Source organism: Schistocerca gregaria, chromosome 4 (assembly GCF_023897955.1).
Source record: "Schistocerca gregaria isolate iqSchGreg1 chromosome 4, iqSchGreg1.2, whole genome shotgun sequence".
NCBI lineage: Eukaryota > Metazoa > Arthropoda > Insecta > Orthoptera > Acrididae > Schistocerca > Schistocerca gregaria.
In genome coordinates, this window is record NC_064923.1 from 259,876,031 (window position 1) to 259,891,789 (window position 15,759).

Consider the following 15,759-nt stretch of genomic DNA (forward strand, 5'->3'; position numbering starts at 1 on the left):
TTGGGTAGAAATCCGGCGACCTTGCTGGCTAAGATTGAGTTTGGCAAGCATGAAGACAAGCAATAGAAACTCCCACCATGTGCGGGAGAGCATTATCTTGCTCAAATGTAAGGCCACGATGGCTTGCCAGGAAGGGCAACAAAACGAAGCGTAAAATATCGTCGACATACCGTTGTGCTGTAAGTGTGCTGCGGATGACAACCAAAGCGGAGTTGCTATGAAAATAAATGACACTCCAGACCATCAATCTTGGCTGTCAAGCCATGTGGCGGACAACACTCAGGTTGGTATCCCAGCACTGTCTAGGGCGTCTCCAGACATGTCTCTGGTGGTCATAGGGGCTCATTTCGAAGCTGGGCTCATCGCTGAAGACAATTCTAATCCAGTCAATGAAATTCCAGCCGAAGACGTGTCTGAAGACGCCCTGGACAGCAGTTAGGTGCCAATCTGACTGTTTCCCCCCATACACCCTGACAACCAAGAGTGATAGTTCAGTGCCATTTCTTTTCATAACAGGATCCCTTTGGGCACCGTTACAGCCAGTGTCCGATTTGTGGTTTTACCAGTGGTGGGGGGGGGGGGGGGGGGGGGGAGGGTCTTAGGGGGTTAGTATAATTACGTTACTAGCTTGGACCGTGGCGTTACCCATGGTTAAACAGTTATTTATAAATAGATGTTAATGCCGAAACTCACTATTCACGACATCCCTTGTTATATCTTTAAAAGTACATTATAGGTAAAGCTTATTTACAAAATCATCTACATACAGGTATACGAGGAGAATTCAAAAAGTAAAGGCACATTTGTGAAAAGCTGTACTTATTCTGATGGTAGAAAATTGAAACATGCGTTATTTTTCTACGTAACCTCCCTGGACTTCAATGCAGTTTTCCCGACGTTTTACGAGTTTTTTTTATTTCATCAGAAAATACGTTTATCGGTTGCATCTGTAACCAATTTTGCACCGCAGCAATGACGTCTTCATCACTTTCAAATATTCTTCCATGTAGTGCTTCTGTTAAGGGTCCAAACACGTAAAAATCGCTTGGAGCCAGGTCTGAACTGTATGGTGGATGTTCCAGAACCTCGAATCTCAACTCCTTTTTTGCGTCGGCTGTCCGTTTGGCAGAATGTGGGCGAGCGTTATCTTGTTGCAGGATGACACCTCTTCACAGTTTTCCACGACATTTGGACCTGATTGCGGGTTTTAGTTTCGTACGCAACACATCACATCAACCATACAATACAGACCTGGCTCTAAAGCCTCGTTTACGCTGGGGCGACGTCTTGCAACATTGGGACATGCTACGGAAATGTGGCGTGCGTCGTCTTGTCATTTAGTTCTAAATGTTTTCAAATGCTTAACTACTATATAACACTTTTTCAAAATTAAGAAGCAAACAGATTAATAGTAAACTTTCAGTGTTCCGCTCCACAAATCTAAATTATACGTAAATTTTTACTCCAGTGCTTGGGAAATAAACATCCCAGGTTGGGATGCATAAACTAAAACCAGAGAAGGGGATGGTCTGATGCAGAGGGGGGGAAATCCCCCCCATCGCCCCCCTGCAAATCGCACACTGCTTACAGCACACCAGCACGTCGACGATATTCTACGCCTTGTTTTGTTGTCCTTCATAATAAGCCATCCTTGACTTTCGGTTCAGCAAGATAACGCCCGCCCGCATATGGCGAGAGTTTTTATTGCTTGTCGTCGTGCTTGCCAAACCCTACGTTGGCCATCAAAGTATCCGAACCTCTCCCCAATTTGAAACGTTTGTAGCATTATGGGCAGGGGTGTGGCCGAGCGGTTCTAGGCGCTACAGCCTGGAACCGCGCAACCGCTACGGTCGCAGGTTAGAATCCTGCCTCGGGCATGGATGTGTGTGATGTCCTTAGGTTAGTTAGGTTTAAGTAGTTCTAAGTTCTAGGGGACTGGTGACCTCAGAAGTTAAGTCCCATAGTGCTCAGAGCCAGTTTTTGAACCATTGTGGGCAGGGCCCTCCAACCATCTCCGGATTTTGACGATCTAGAGCTCCAGTTGGACAGAATTTGGCCCGACATCCCTCAGAAGGACATCCAATATCACTGTCATTCAGTGCCATGCTAAACAACTTCTTGCATAAGGGACAGAAGTGGACGAACGTGTTATTGACTTGCTCAATTTGTGAAACTCTTTCTAGTGAATAAATAAACCACTTTTTCTGAAACTGTAATCGTTTGTATATACGTTTACATCACATTTACTGATTTCCGTCCCATTCGTGATGCATCGCATTTGTGTGTGTGTGTGTGTGTGAGTGTGTGTGTGTGTGTGTGTGTGTGTGTGTGTGTGTGTGTGCGCGTCAAGCGGCCCAGCGCTAGAAGTTGTATACTTTACCTACACGTCAGAAGATAAGAATAACAGAAATTAAGAGGCTCGAGGAAGAAAAACTGTAGCGATGTTAGAAACTTGGTTGTGAGCAGCGCGAAGCTTTCACTGTGGAGCTCCTGAACAGAGGTCGCTTTGGTTCCCGGAGGGCCCCTGAATGACGTGTTTGACAGGCCGGCAGCTAACTGCCCGAGAGCAGCATTACTACCTGTTTACCGCAAAGGCGGGCAGCCGGGCAGCGCTCCTGGTGGTCCTCCCAGCACTGGTGGCCTCTCTTCTCGCGCTGGTTTCTTCTTTTTTTTGGGCGCCAACAAAGTTGAAAGTAGTTGATGGTACACTCAAGAGAATGAATCTTTCCTGTGTCAGTTTGTTTATCTACAGTGAGTGCTGAAATAGTTGATTTAGCCTAAGAAGAGACTGGTCTGTACAAACTAACTAAATGTATTTCCTTAAAAATATGGCGTTTAATAGTGAAATGTTTTATGAATATAAAATCTACGATCACTGACCCAACATTGACAAGGTGGTTACAAAATCATGCGAAAAAAAATCGTTTATACAGGGTGTTACAAAAAGGTACGACCACTCTTTCAGGAAACATTCCTCACACACAAATAAAGAAAAGATTTTATGTGGACATGTGTCCAGAAACGCTTAATTTCCATGTTAGAGCTCATTTTAGTTTCGTTCTTCCACCTAGACTCAATGGAGCACGTTATCATGATTTCATACAGGATACTCTACGTCTGCTGCTAGAACATGTGCCTTTACAAGTACGACATAACATGTAGTTCATGCACGATGGAGCTCCTGCACATTTCAGTCGAAGTGTTCGTACGCTTCTCAACAACAGATTCGGTGACCGATGGATTGGTAGAGGCGGACTAATTCCATGGCCTCCATTCTCTCCTGACCTCAACCCTCTTGACTTTCATTTATGGGGCATTTGAAAGCTCTTGTCTACGCAACTCCGGTACCAAATGCACAGACTCTTCGTGCTCGTATTGTGGACGGCTGTGATACAATATGCCATTCTCCAGGGCTGCATCAGCGCATCAGGCATTCCATGCGACGGAGGGTGGATGCATGTATCCTCGCTAACGGAGGACATTTTGAACATTTCCTGTAACAAACTGTTTGAAGTCACGCTGGTACGTTCTGTTGCTGTGTGTTTCCATTCCATGATTAATGTGATTTGAAGAGAAGTAATAAAATGAGCTCTAACATGGAAAGTAAGCGTTTCCGGACACATGTTCACATAAAATCTTTTCTTTCTTTGTGTGTGAGGAATGTTTCCTGAAAATTTGGCCGTACCTTTTTGTAACACCCTGTATAGTAACAGTCTTTAACCAGTTGCGCACACAAGTTTCTCAGTTGTACTTAATTCTTCCTAAGAATGATGTTTTCGTCACATTTGAATCTTCCAATAATTTGAAAATTGAGACTGATTCTAGAGTACCTTCCACGAGAAAGATAATCCAGTGTATTCCCTGTCACGGCGCGGAGTAGCCGCGTGGTCAAGGGCCACGGTTCGTGCCACGGTTCGTACGGTCCCCTCCTCCCCTCCCCTTCCCCTCCCTGGGGGTTGTCCTTAGCAAAAGTTTTTTTTAGGTTGAAGTAAGTAGTGTGTTAGCCTAGGGACCGATGACCTCAACACTTTGGTCCCATAGGAACTTAACGCAAAATTTCCAAATTTTACTCTCTGTCTCCATGGACATATGTTCCGTCTTTGCAGTAAAATCAAATGCGGTTTGTTTTTTCCCAGACGCGTTTAGCTTCTTTTATGTATGAAGCATCTTCAGTGACCTGTAAAACATGTTTACATCATTTGTAGTTACAGGTAAGTTACTATGTTTTCTCATGCCCCTCTCTTGTTTTAAAGGTTATAAACAACCTTTGTAGCACAAGATTCGTGAGATTAAATTATCGCTTGGTATTACTTCTGATTTCCAACGTTGTTAGTTTATGTGTGTTATCCTGAAGATGTTTACTCGATCTCCTTTCTCCAGATGACCGGTTTTCAGCGTTTTCTCGTCCACATTTATTACAACACTTTACTTGCACTTTTCACAGTGTGTTGAAAGTTCGTTGTGTTTGCAGTGTGTAGTGTTGCCAACTGCGCCGTGTCTTTATCCTTCGTCTTTTGTTTGTGTTGTGTATATGTGGTTTGATTGTTGTCCACCATGCACGCGTGTGTGCGTGTGCGTGTGTGTGTGTGTGTGTGTGTGTGTGTGTGTGTGTGTCTGTGTGTGTATGTGTACTGATATTTAGTTCTATTATTTAGATTTCGCTGTCATTATCTTAAAATGTCTTGAAGTGTGTTGTTGTGGAAGACGAGAACAGACAGCGAGGTCATCGGTCTCGTCGGATTAGGCAACGACGGGGAAGGAAGTCCGCCGTGTCCCTTCAAAGGAACCATCCCGGCATTTGCCTGGAGCGATGTACGGTAACACGGAAAACCTAAATTAGGATGACTGGACGCGGGATTGAACCGTCGTCCTCCTGAATGCGAATCCAGTGTGCTAACTACTGCGCCACCTCGCTCGACATTTATGTTATTCAACAATCGTATACCGAGGAACAGAAATGGTTGTTCCGTGACCACCATTCCACAACAAGAGTATGGACATACATGCTAAACAATTTAGGAAAAGCTCCGGTAAGTTGGGAGGAAGGTTGTCAGTGATCTCTTGAGATATCTATGGTGCAGCTAATCTCCATTTGGAACTTGTAGTTACAATATGATTTTATTCCATCTGAGTTTAATATCAAAGAAAAACACTTTACTAATGTCCTAGCCTAGTAAGCTTTTGGCTTCTTAGGCCATCGCGAAGTGAAATTGTTACCACGCTTTTTCTGTCAAGCACCAACGGCAAATTCTTTAATGTCAACTGTATTTACTAATGATTGCATTGACACATTTCATTTTATACAGTCCATACAAATAAATGTTTCCATGCTGTATGTCTCAAACGAGAGCACCTAGTAACTGGGTACAGATGTTTTCATATCACACCAGTGAAGTACTGTCTTATGTATTCCGCCCCCCCCCCCCCCATCCCCCTCCTCCCACAAAAAACCAGTTTTGGCGAAAGAGGAGTTTTTAATAACAAAAACATGTATTGCCTCAATCGATACATTTTTGTATCATCATATTAACCGTCGGTTTTCGCCAAATGTCGGTTGCTGTAACTACTGGTCAAGACGAATGACGAGTGCAGGCGCTTCATAGTGTACGGTCTTTCCGAAAAGAGACCGGTGCTGTGTTGCAAACAACACTACATAATGCTCATCTGCTATTGCCTCTTCTGTCCTGTAAAATAAAATTTCCGAAATTTCAACTTTTTTTTGATGCCATAATCGTTACGACTTTTAACTTTGCCATCATTGGTGCTACGACGAACCACTCTCGACAAAAATTTGATCTGGAAGTTCCATATTTTCGCCTTGCAAAACGAGAGTCGCTATATTTGCGCATTTGCTAAGGACAGAGACGGTACGAAGAACTAGTGAGCGTTCCAGAATGCTGACTATGTACAATGGTGATTTTAAAAATTATACTAGTTGTAATGTGTCTTATACCGGGATTTAGACAAGTGATGTGACGTATAAAGGAAATCAGTCAAAATGGCACACATTAGCCCAAGCAGAAATTTTAAAATAAATGTTTGTAAGTGAATGGACAATAGGGCATTGACCAATTACATATACTTACTTTCACATACCAGATGATTGTTAGGTACGTGGCTCCTTCCATGCCGTTTGGACTGCGACAGTGAGGCGGTGACTGGGTCTCTAGAGATGTTCCACCTGTTTTTGTCTTATAAGGGTGGTACCACACCTAGTAGTCTCCCTTCATAACCCGTCAAAACCAAGTACTTGGGTTAGTCAACGCACTAGTCTACGTCACACAATTGTAGAAGCAGAGTTTGGTTGATTTCCAAAACTGCGTAACGTAAAGAAGTACGTTGATCGTCACACAAGTATGTGCGTTTCACAGGTTGTATTTTACACATGGAAAAGGTGACGCAGACGGAACTACGTTGAACAACATAAAATGAAAGCGTGATTTAATACTAACAGCCTGGCAGCAAACTGATATACTTCAAGAATTTGCCGTAACTTTGTTCCGCCATTGTAATTAAAATGTGTAAAGGTTTTCGTTGAGCCTCGCCTCCTGTTCAACACATTAGTGGGTAGATTCCAATATCAAACGGTGCCATTGGTTCGTCCATATTTTACCAAGCATCATCCAGCTATCTTCTCTTCTTACTTACTCAGGACATATTTTAAACATTGCTTCGAAATGTATGCGGACCCATAGAGGAGGCATAAAATAGAGAAATTAGGATAGTAATTCTATTTCCGTAAAAGCAAATTTAAGAATGCATTTTAATACGAAAGACCTCTCAAAGAAGTACAAGTAAAGTTTATTATCTAGGATTACACCTGTGTGGGCTGGCGCGCAATGCAGTAATAACGAAAAAAAGGAAATGGCCGGCATTATTTTGGTATCTCGTCCATGCAGATTCAGAAAGCAGGGTAGAAAATACGACGGCGGCAATAGCCATCCAGGTTAGGCAGAACCTCTGGTTTACATCAGAATCTGACACACTACAGGTACAATCACTTTGTTTGTGGCCCCGCTGCCACTGGCATCAACTAATCCAACCCCGTCGGTTATTTTGCTTTGAAATAGACTCTGAATTTACTTCCAGGGTGATTCCCATCGGTTATAGACAAACTACTTAAGGGTTACTGCATTTGTTAGTGGTTTATTTAAAGCGTCCTTACGTTTGGCCAGCGCCTACCTCTGTTGTAAAGTGCACTGTCAAAATAAAGTCTAGTGCGTGCGCTGTAAAAATTACTGTACGTTATTCAAAGACTTTTCGGCGGCGTAGTGTTGTGTAGCCTCTTTCACAAGAGGCCTGAAGTCTGATTTCAGGAGCCACCTGATCTTTCCTGTCACTGAACCACAGAATGGTAGAAACGAAAGCTTTGCTATAACTCCTTTTGGACGGTGTTCTGCTTGGAAATACCTCCTGAAATAGCTGGCTACATTTTTTTTGTCGTTGTAGCCATTCTCACTGAAGGTGGTTCAGTTCTTGTGGTAAGATACGGCTTCTGCTCGATAATCCAAGACCATCGAACAGTGCGCTTTTGAGCCAGGAGCTAGTAGATGAAATCGCGCAGATGCTCGTCAGTATGAGTGAGTTTTCTTGTATACACTGTGTCTGAGACAAGGATTGGATTCTCACCGCCGACGGTTTAAAGGAAAGGCAAATTATTTTATTTAGTCTTGAGTAAATTGACAACAAGATGTAATATATTGATTATTCCTTGCTATTGTAATCTTCAAGCTGTGAGAAAGGAGGACAGGCGCTCCAAGGCGCGGAAGCAGAGACGATGCTGAGGACAGACGAAACTAGGAGAGATATTGTTACATGAAGTAAACCATTAGGGGAGAGCCTCGCGAAAATTCAGACGCCCCCAGACGCAGTCCCACGGCATTAGTTACTTTTCAAGGAAGTGACATATAACTTCAGATTTCGTCTAGACGCTGTGGTAGGTTGCCACCGAAGAACTTTGTAACCAACAGGCACGTAGTAGCTTATAAAGCCAGCTTGATACCAGCCCTGAGAACAGCAACGTCAGTAGGCTCACATGGGTTAGAAAGAGAGCGAAAACGCCAAAGAACTGTTGACCTAGCAGTCCTTACTCCGGGGAACCCGAGGGGCGGGGCTAAATGACGTATAACAATAATGTTGCAAGCTTTATTTGGCAGGGCAGTTACGTTTAGCTTTCAGTTGAACAGCGCTGATACAAAATACGGACTTTGTGCAACTGCATTAACATCCCCGCCTTAGGAACAGTAGAGGAGACCTCACTAAACCGTGATTGGCAGGCGCCTGCAAGAGACCTGCGGGATTGGCTGGGTGGCTTTAAGTGGGAAAAACAGTGCCCCCACGCGACTCTTTAAAAACCCTAGATTCCGCATTTTGGCAGAGTTGTCAGTCAGACCTCTGGGCGCCGAATCCGGGTCCGTCGACTTCAGCCTCTGTCCAGCTCCGCGTAAACCTGCTCTCTCACTTGGGGTGCCTCAGTGAACAGTGTCACATTCAGTAAGTTTTGTTTTGTAACCAAGTTGTTGCCTAAAGATGCTTACTACAGTGGTTAGCATCCACTCCTGGGACTTCTGCACTGGCTTCTGTTGCAACAGTGTTATTCATGCTTTTTCTAACCCCAGAACCAGCCTCCAGTGTATCAGTCCTGTTTGGAATAAACAAATATTTCAAAACCCTGTTTGTCCATGAGTCTCCACAACGAGTTCCCTACCGAGTCTCACCACCTGCATTTCTAGTAAATGCCTGTACCAGTGTTGGCTCAGATAACAGAAAACAATCAAATGTCTTCACTGTGAATTGCCCTTCTGCCTTCTGCTCTGTACCGCTCGGGAGCGCAGACTCACTAGTAACCCCTTTTCTCCCTCTCCCGCCTATGTCAGGACACGACAACGAATTGCAACCAAGACCAAAAGCAGTTTACCATGAGGTAAAGATTGAGTTCCTTGCAGGTGAAGTCCGTAGGTTCCAACGCCCAGAGACACTGGAGAAAACTGAGATGTTCATTCTGTTGGCAATCGCGCGTTATTCCACAGCAGGTGTTAATGATCGAGTACAGTGGTTAGTGATTAGCGAGCAGCGACTTACTTGTGGCGTCGGTGAGCCAGTGGCCGTAGGGCAGGTAGTACCAGTAGCGTGAATGCCTCTCCTGGTCCATGCCCGGGTAGTGCTTGAAGGAGAGCGTCAGGATGAAGCACAGGTACAGCAGGTCGGACACGGCCAGCGCGCACAGGTACGTGTTGGTCGACGAGCGCATGCGCGGGCGAGACAGCACCACCGTCGTCGCCATGTTGCCCGTCACACCTGGCGGCAACATCCACTCACATACACGCCGTCGCCCAAAAACATCTGGCGATCTTTCCAAAATCACTATTTCTTAAATACAATGTACAGTATCAAGTCTCACTATTATGACCACCTACTAGTACCCATGCAAACCTCTAGATGAGGAACTGCAACTGAGTTCAGAATGAGATTTTCACTCTGCAGCGAAGTGTGCGCTGATATGAAACTTCCTGGCAGATTAAAACTGTCTGCCGGACCGAGACTCGAATTCGGAACCTTTGCCTTTCGCGGGCAAGTGCTCTACCAACTGAGCTACCCAAGTACGACTCACGTCCCGTCCTCACAGCTTTACTTCTGCCAATATCTCGTCTCCTACCTTCCAAACTTTCTTTCAGGTGTGCTAGTTCTGTAGAGTTCGCAGGAGACCTTCTGTAAAGTTTTGAAGGTAGGAGACGAGATATTGGCAGAAGTAAAGCTGTGAGGACGGAGCGCGAGTCGTGCTTGGGTAGCTCAGTTTGTAGAACACTTGTCCGCGAAAGGCAAAGGTCCCGAGTTCGAGTCTCGGTCCGGCACACAGTTTTAATCTGCCAGGAAGTTTGCAACTGACTTAGTCAGATGCTGGTGATAAGCTTTAGATGCAGGGATGGTTGTGTGGTTCTGTGGGGTAGTCATATTTTGTTATTGTTTCTTCTCGCGCCCTCCCTCAACTTCTCATCACAGCCACTTTTAACGAGCCACAGAGGCCTATGACTTTAATAGTAATAGACTGACAAAACATATATAAAAATTTTAATATAATAATAATTACTATTTGTCAAAAACAAAAGTTGTGGACTAGTCTACATCAACCAGCCTTTTTCCTAGGGGACTCACCAGGCAATTGATCTGTGATGGTCATAGCACAATTTTCGTACGCCTTCAAACAATGGCCATTTAAATTAACTATCAATTTTTTTAAATTTCCATTCCAATCTCCCAAAGTTTTTCATTAGTCTAGTTCATTTTACAATTCATTTTACGAGTGCTCATCAAAAAAGACAGACAGATTTTTTTCCAATAGCTTCCGCGACAATTTACTATTGTACCGCGAATATATGAAAAGAGCGGTTTTTTATGTATAATGTCAATAGGCGGCAACACTTTCGTATCAGTTGCCGTTCCCAATTAAGCTGCATTTTGTAGACGCTCTTTACATTTTGCATACCAAACAATGGAGGTGACGCGAGAGGCGCAGTACGGCGCAGTAACTTTCTGTGTTCGTTGAAAATGATACACTCACTGAAACTTACGAAAAGCTTCTGCAAGCTTACGGTGAAGCTGCACTACCTCGCGCAACAGTGTGTTGGCGGTTCAAAGATGTCTGTGTTAAGCAAGACTGGCCTAGGCTTTGGACTTCTGCTGGGACTGAAGTCAACATCAACGCAGCTGCTGCGGTTATCCGTGAGGATTGGCGGGTAACATTACGCAACCTTAGTGAAGTGTTGAGAATTTCCTATGGCAGTGACTTTACAATTATGCATGATCATCTCGATATGAGACGTGTACCTGCCCATTTGGTACACAACTTCAGTAAAGTGCTGCAAACTTCATATGGCAGTGACTTTACAATTATGCATGATCATCTCCATATCAGCCGTATATATGCCCATTTGGGTGCCACGTCTTTTGACTCCAGAACAAAAGACTGTGAGAATGGAGACAAGCCCTGAGATGCTGCGTCACTTTGCTGATGCAGGGGATGCGTTTCTGGAATCGATTATCAAAGGTAATGAGTCATATCTGCGTCTTTAATGCCAGCCAACACAGTATGGAAATCGCCAGGTTCTCCAATACAAAAAAGGTGAAAGTTTTTCCATCTGCAATGAAAGTGATTATCACGTTTATTGACTGTCAAAGAATGATATACCAGCATGCTGTTTCCTTATACATTCCCGTTACAGCGATATAGTAAACGTCAGTATTGGCTAAATTGAGGAAGCACATTGCAAGGAGACGACCGCAACTTTCTCAGACTGGGTGGCAATGCACGGCTTCAGATCGCAAATCAAGTCGTGCAGTTTCTGGTTCAATTCAATATTATCTCGGTACCGTTTCCGCTGTATAGCTTCGATCTTACACCCTACGATTTTTATTTTTTTATTTCCATCAGTAAAGGGAAAGCTTCTGGGCGTTTGAATTGAGAGCTCTAAAGCAGTATACAAGAAGAGTAAGGCGATTCTCAAGGATCTGACAAAGAATCGCCTGCATCATATGTTCAAGGACTAGTAGAGACGCTACACAAAGTGCTTTTCAGCAGTGGGGGAGTACTTTTAAAGAGATCATGTGAGCACAGAAATCGAATAATAAACATCTGTGAAAAAAATCATTCTCAGTCTTTCTTGATTAACCCTCGTATATAAGTGTTACATAATTATTGTGGTACTTTATCGATATTTTCAGGTCATTTTAGTGATACATATTCAGGTATTGCACGTCATAAAGATCCGGGCCATTACAGGTTCTATATAATTCTCACTAGGGGCATGTGGCCCCACTGTCGCCTCCAGCCAGAAGACTCCCCGGGAAGTCATTGTCCCCATTGCTGTCCATGATCGCGTTGATTCCACTGTCAACCATCTTACAGAAAATAAAACTGAACTATCAAGCAGCGAGAAGTTTATAGACAATATCCCAGTTGTTGTACATGGATGAACTACAGCTCTATGGAAACTCTGAAATCAAAATTGAGCCTCTGACGAATGGAATCCGAATCTACACAATGACATTCGCATGAAATTCGGATTAGACAAGTGCGCCACAATGGAACCAAACAAGAGCAAAATATCAGAAAGTAAAGGCATCGAAGTGCCAAATGGGCAAACCACACAAAGGAACAAACCAGAAGTCTACAAATATTTGCGAGTTTTGCAGTTGAACAAAATCAAGCATGAGCATCTAAAAAAATATGATCAGGAAGGAGTGTATCCCAAGAGTGGGAAATACTTTGAATAAGAAATTGAACGGCGGCAATGCCATCAAAGCACTCACTACGAGGACCAAACTGATTAACAGACACTCTGCAGGCACTGTGAACTCATCGCAAGTTGAGCTAGATAATCCGGGCAGGAAAACAAGAAAAGTCATGACACTTTACCACGCAGTCCACTATCGCAGTCATATCAACATCATGTAGTCGCCCAGGAAAACAGGCGGTAGGGGGCTCTTCCGAGTGAGGCACACAGTGCAAGAAGAACAAGCATTTGTCGGCTATGTGAAAGTTAAACATAGTCGGCTATGATTGAAATCTGCTGCTACACAGATTCTTCAGGTACAGCAAACCTATAATCAGTGCCAGAAACCTGTACTCCAGTGGATACACTGACACCATGTTCACTAAAGCATTGCATAGGGGGTTTTGGAGAAGGCGAAATAGGTACAGAAAAGACCTGGTCTTGGCTGACTAACGGAAGTACACTCCTGGAAATTGAAATAAGAACACCGTGAATTCATTGTCCCAGGAAGGGGAAACTTTATTGACACATTCCTGGGGTCACATACATCACATGATCACACTGACAGAACCACAGGCACATAGACACAGGCAACAGAGCATGCACAATGTCGGCACTACTACAGTGTATATCCACCTTTCGCAGCAATGCAGGCTGCTATTCTCCCATGGAGACGATCGTACAGATGCTGGATGTATTCCTGTGGAACGGCTTGCCATGCCATTTCCACCTGGCGCCTCACTTGGACCAGCGTTCGTGCTGGACGTGCAGACCGCGTGAGACGACGCTTCATCCAGTCCCAAACATGCTCAATGGGGGACAGATCCGGAGATCTTGCTGGCCAGGGTAGTTGACTTACACCTTCTAGAGCACGTTGGGTGACACGGGATACATGCGGACGTGCATTGTCCTGTTGGAACAGCAAGTTCCCTTGCCGGTCTAGGAATGGTAGAACGATGGGTTCGATAACGGTTTGGATGTACCGTGCACTATTCAGTGTCCCCTCGACGATCACTAGAGGTGTATGGCCAGTGTAGGAGATCGCTCCCCACACCATGATGCCGGGTGTTGGCCCTGTGTGCCTCGGTCGTATGCAGTCCTGATTGTGGCGCTCACCTGCACGGCGCCAAACACGCATACGACCATCATTGGCACCAAGGCAGAAGCGACTCTCATCGCTGAAGACGACACGTCTCCATTCGTCCCTCCATTCACGCCTGTCGCGACACCACTGGAGGCGGGCTGCACGATCTTGGGGCGTGAGCGGAAGACGGCCTAACGGTGTGCGGGACCGTAGCCCAGCTTCATGGAGACGGTTGCGAATGGTCCTCGCCGATACCCCAGGAGCAACAGTGTCCCTAATTTGCTGGGAAGTGGCGGTGCGGTACCCTACGGCACTGCGTAGGATCCTACGGTCTTGGCGTGCATCCGTGCGTCCCTGCGGTCCGGTCCCAGGTCGACGGGCACGTGCACCTTCCGTCGACCACTGGCGACAACATCGATGTACTGTGGAGACCTCACGCCCCACGTGTTGAGCAATTCGGCGGTACGTCCACCCGGCCTCCCGCATGCCCACTATACGCCCTCGCTCAAAGTCCGTCAACTGCACATACGGTTCACGTCCACGCTGTCGCGGCATGCTACCAGTGTTCAAGACTGCGATGGAGCTCCGTATGCCACGGCAAACTGGCTGACACTGACGGCGGCGGTGCACAAATGCTGCGCAGCTAGCGCCATTCGACGGCCAACACCGAGGTTCCTGGTGTGTCCGCTGTGCCGAGCGTGTGATCATTGCTTCTACAGCCCTCTCGCAGTGTCCGGAGCAAGTGTGGTGGGTCTGACACACCGGTGTCAATGTGTTCTTTTTTCCATTTCCAGGAGTGTATATTTTCTGCATTATCTTTCTGTAGCAGAGACAGAACACTTGCCAGTTACAAGTACATTGGAAATTTACGTCATGTGAATGACTCATTTGTTATGTTTGTTAAAGGAGCTTGTATACTATGTATGCACTATTTCAGCACACGCAATGATACTTCCCCTGAGACTACTGCCTTTAATTTTTAGATTTTGTACACTTTCACTGGTTTCACGTTCTGTTGTTAATAGTAACGTTATTATATTTAGTGCATGATTAATTACATGTGTTGTATCTGTTTATGAGAATTTTTGCCGCAAATTTTCTGCATTGCCATCAGCATGGTTCGCTAGGCGATATGAACCATTCATTACTTTATCCTTCTCCCTTACCAATGTGTTATTATGCTTCCGTTTGTCTATCCCTGTTACCTGTTTATCGAGCAGAATGGTGATTCATTTTCTTCGTTTTGTTGTTTCCAGTGGGTCATATTGCAAAAACAGACATCATGTCTGAAGGAATACCGCAATCACTTTTTATACACTGTTACTTAAAATCCGTCTTGATTGCAATTTTTTTATTCACATGACCAGTTTCGTTTCCTCTAGAACCATCTTCAGATCTGCAATTTCGGTCACAGTAGCAACCCTCCACAGTCAGCAACCTTCACAACTGAAATTGCAGATCTGAAGATGGGTTCTAGAGGAACCGAAACAGGTCAGATGAATAAAAAAAATTGCAATCTAGATGGATTATAAGTAACAGGGTCATATTGCAATCGGATCACTTTTATTTATTTGTGTACTTTTTATACACATTTGGGCCACTTGTGTTTTTGCTTTCCTGTTGTCATCTGCCACTTCTGGTTCAAAAATGGCTCTGAGCACTATGGGACTTAACTTCTGGGGTCATCAGTCCCCTAGAACTTAGACTACTTAAACCTAACTAACCTAAGGACATCACACACATCCATTCCCGAGACAGGATTCGAACCTGCGACCGTAGCGGTCGCGCGGTTCCAGACTGAAGCGCCTAGAACCGCTCGGCCAGTAACTTCTAGTGATCATGGTGAAATTTAGTAGCTGTATTCTCTTTACGATCTTCAGATTTACTGTACGCCCAGTATTCCTCAATTTCCTGCTGAAATCTATGTTGCATTCCTCGAAACATTGTCTGGTGCATAGTGGTTAAGCACTATAAGGAATATTAGTAAGCGCTTAGTTTCAATAGCTTAATGATAGTCACCCCTGTTAGTTAGCGAGTCTTGTCTAATCTGAAGTTCTGCAATGTGTTTCTCTGTTTGTATGACTACCAAGGGCCGGCCGCAGTGGCCGAGCGGTTCTAGTCGCTTCAGTCTGGAACCACGTGACCACTACGGTCGCAGGTTCGAAACCTGCCTCGGGCATGGATGTGTGTGATGTCCTTAGCTTAGCTAGGTTTAAGTAGTTCTACGTTCTAGGGGACTGATGACCTAGATGTTAAGTCCCATATTGCTCAGCGCCATTTGAATCATTTGAACACCAAGGTTCCAGTGGCTTTGCCATTGTTTATTTATTTTTTATTTATTTATGCATTTATTTTACCTAGCAAGATTGTTGACTACTTCTAAGTCTTATAAGGCAGCCTATGGGG

General features: G+C 44.7%; 1 protein-coding gene across 1 annotated transcript in view; it reads right to left on the reverse strand.

Annotated features, from left to right (window-relative positions):
• Window positions 1–15,759, reverse strand: part of LOC126365758 (probable G-protein coupled receptor 139) — a 1,098,473-nt gene that overhangs the window by 479,935 nt on the left and 602,779 nt on the right. Inside the window, exon 6 of the mRNA XM_050008257.1 lies at window positions 9,082–9,297. Within this exon, the coding sequence (XP_049864214.1) occupies window positions 9,082–9,297 (216 nt within the window). The remainder of the gene's footprint in view (window positions 1–9,081; window positions 9,298–15,759) is intronic.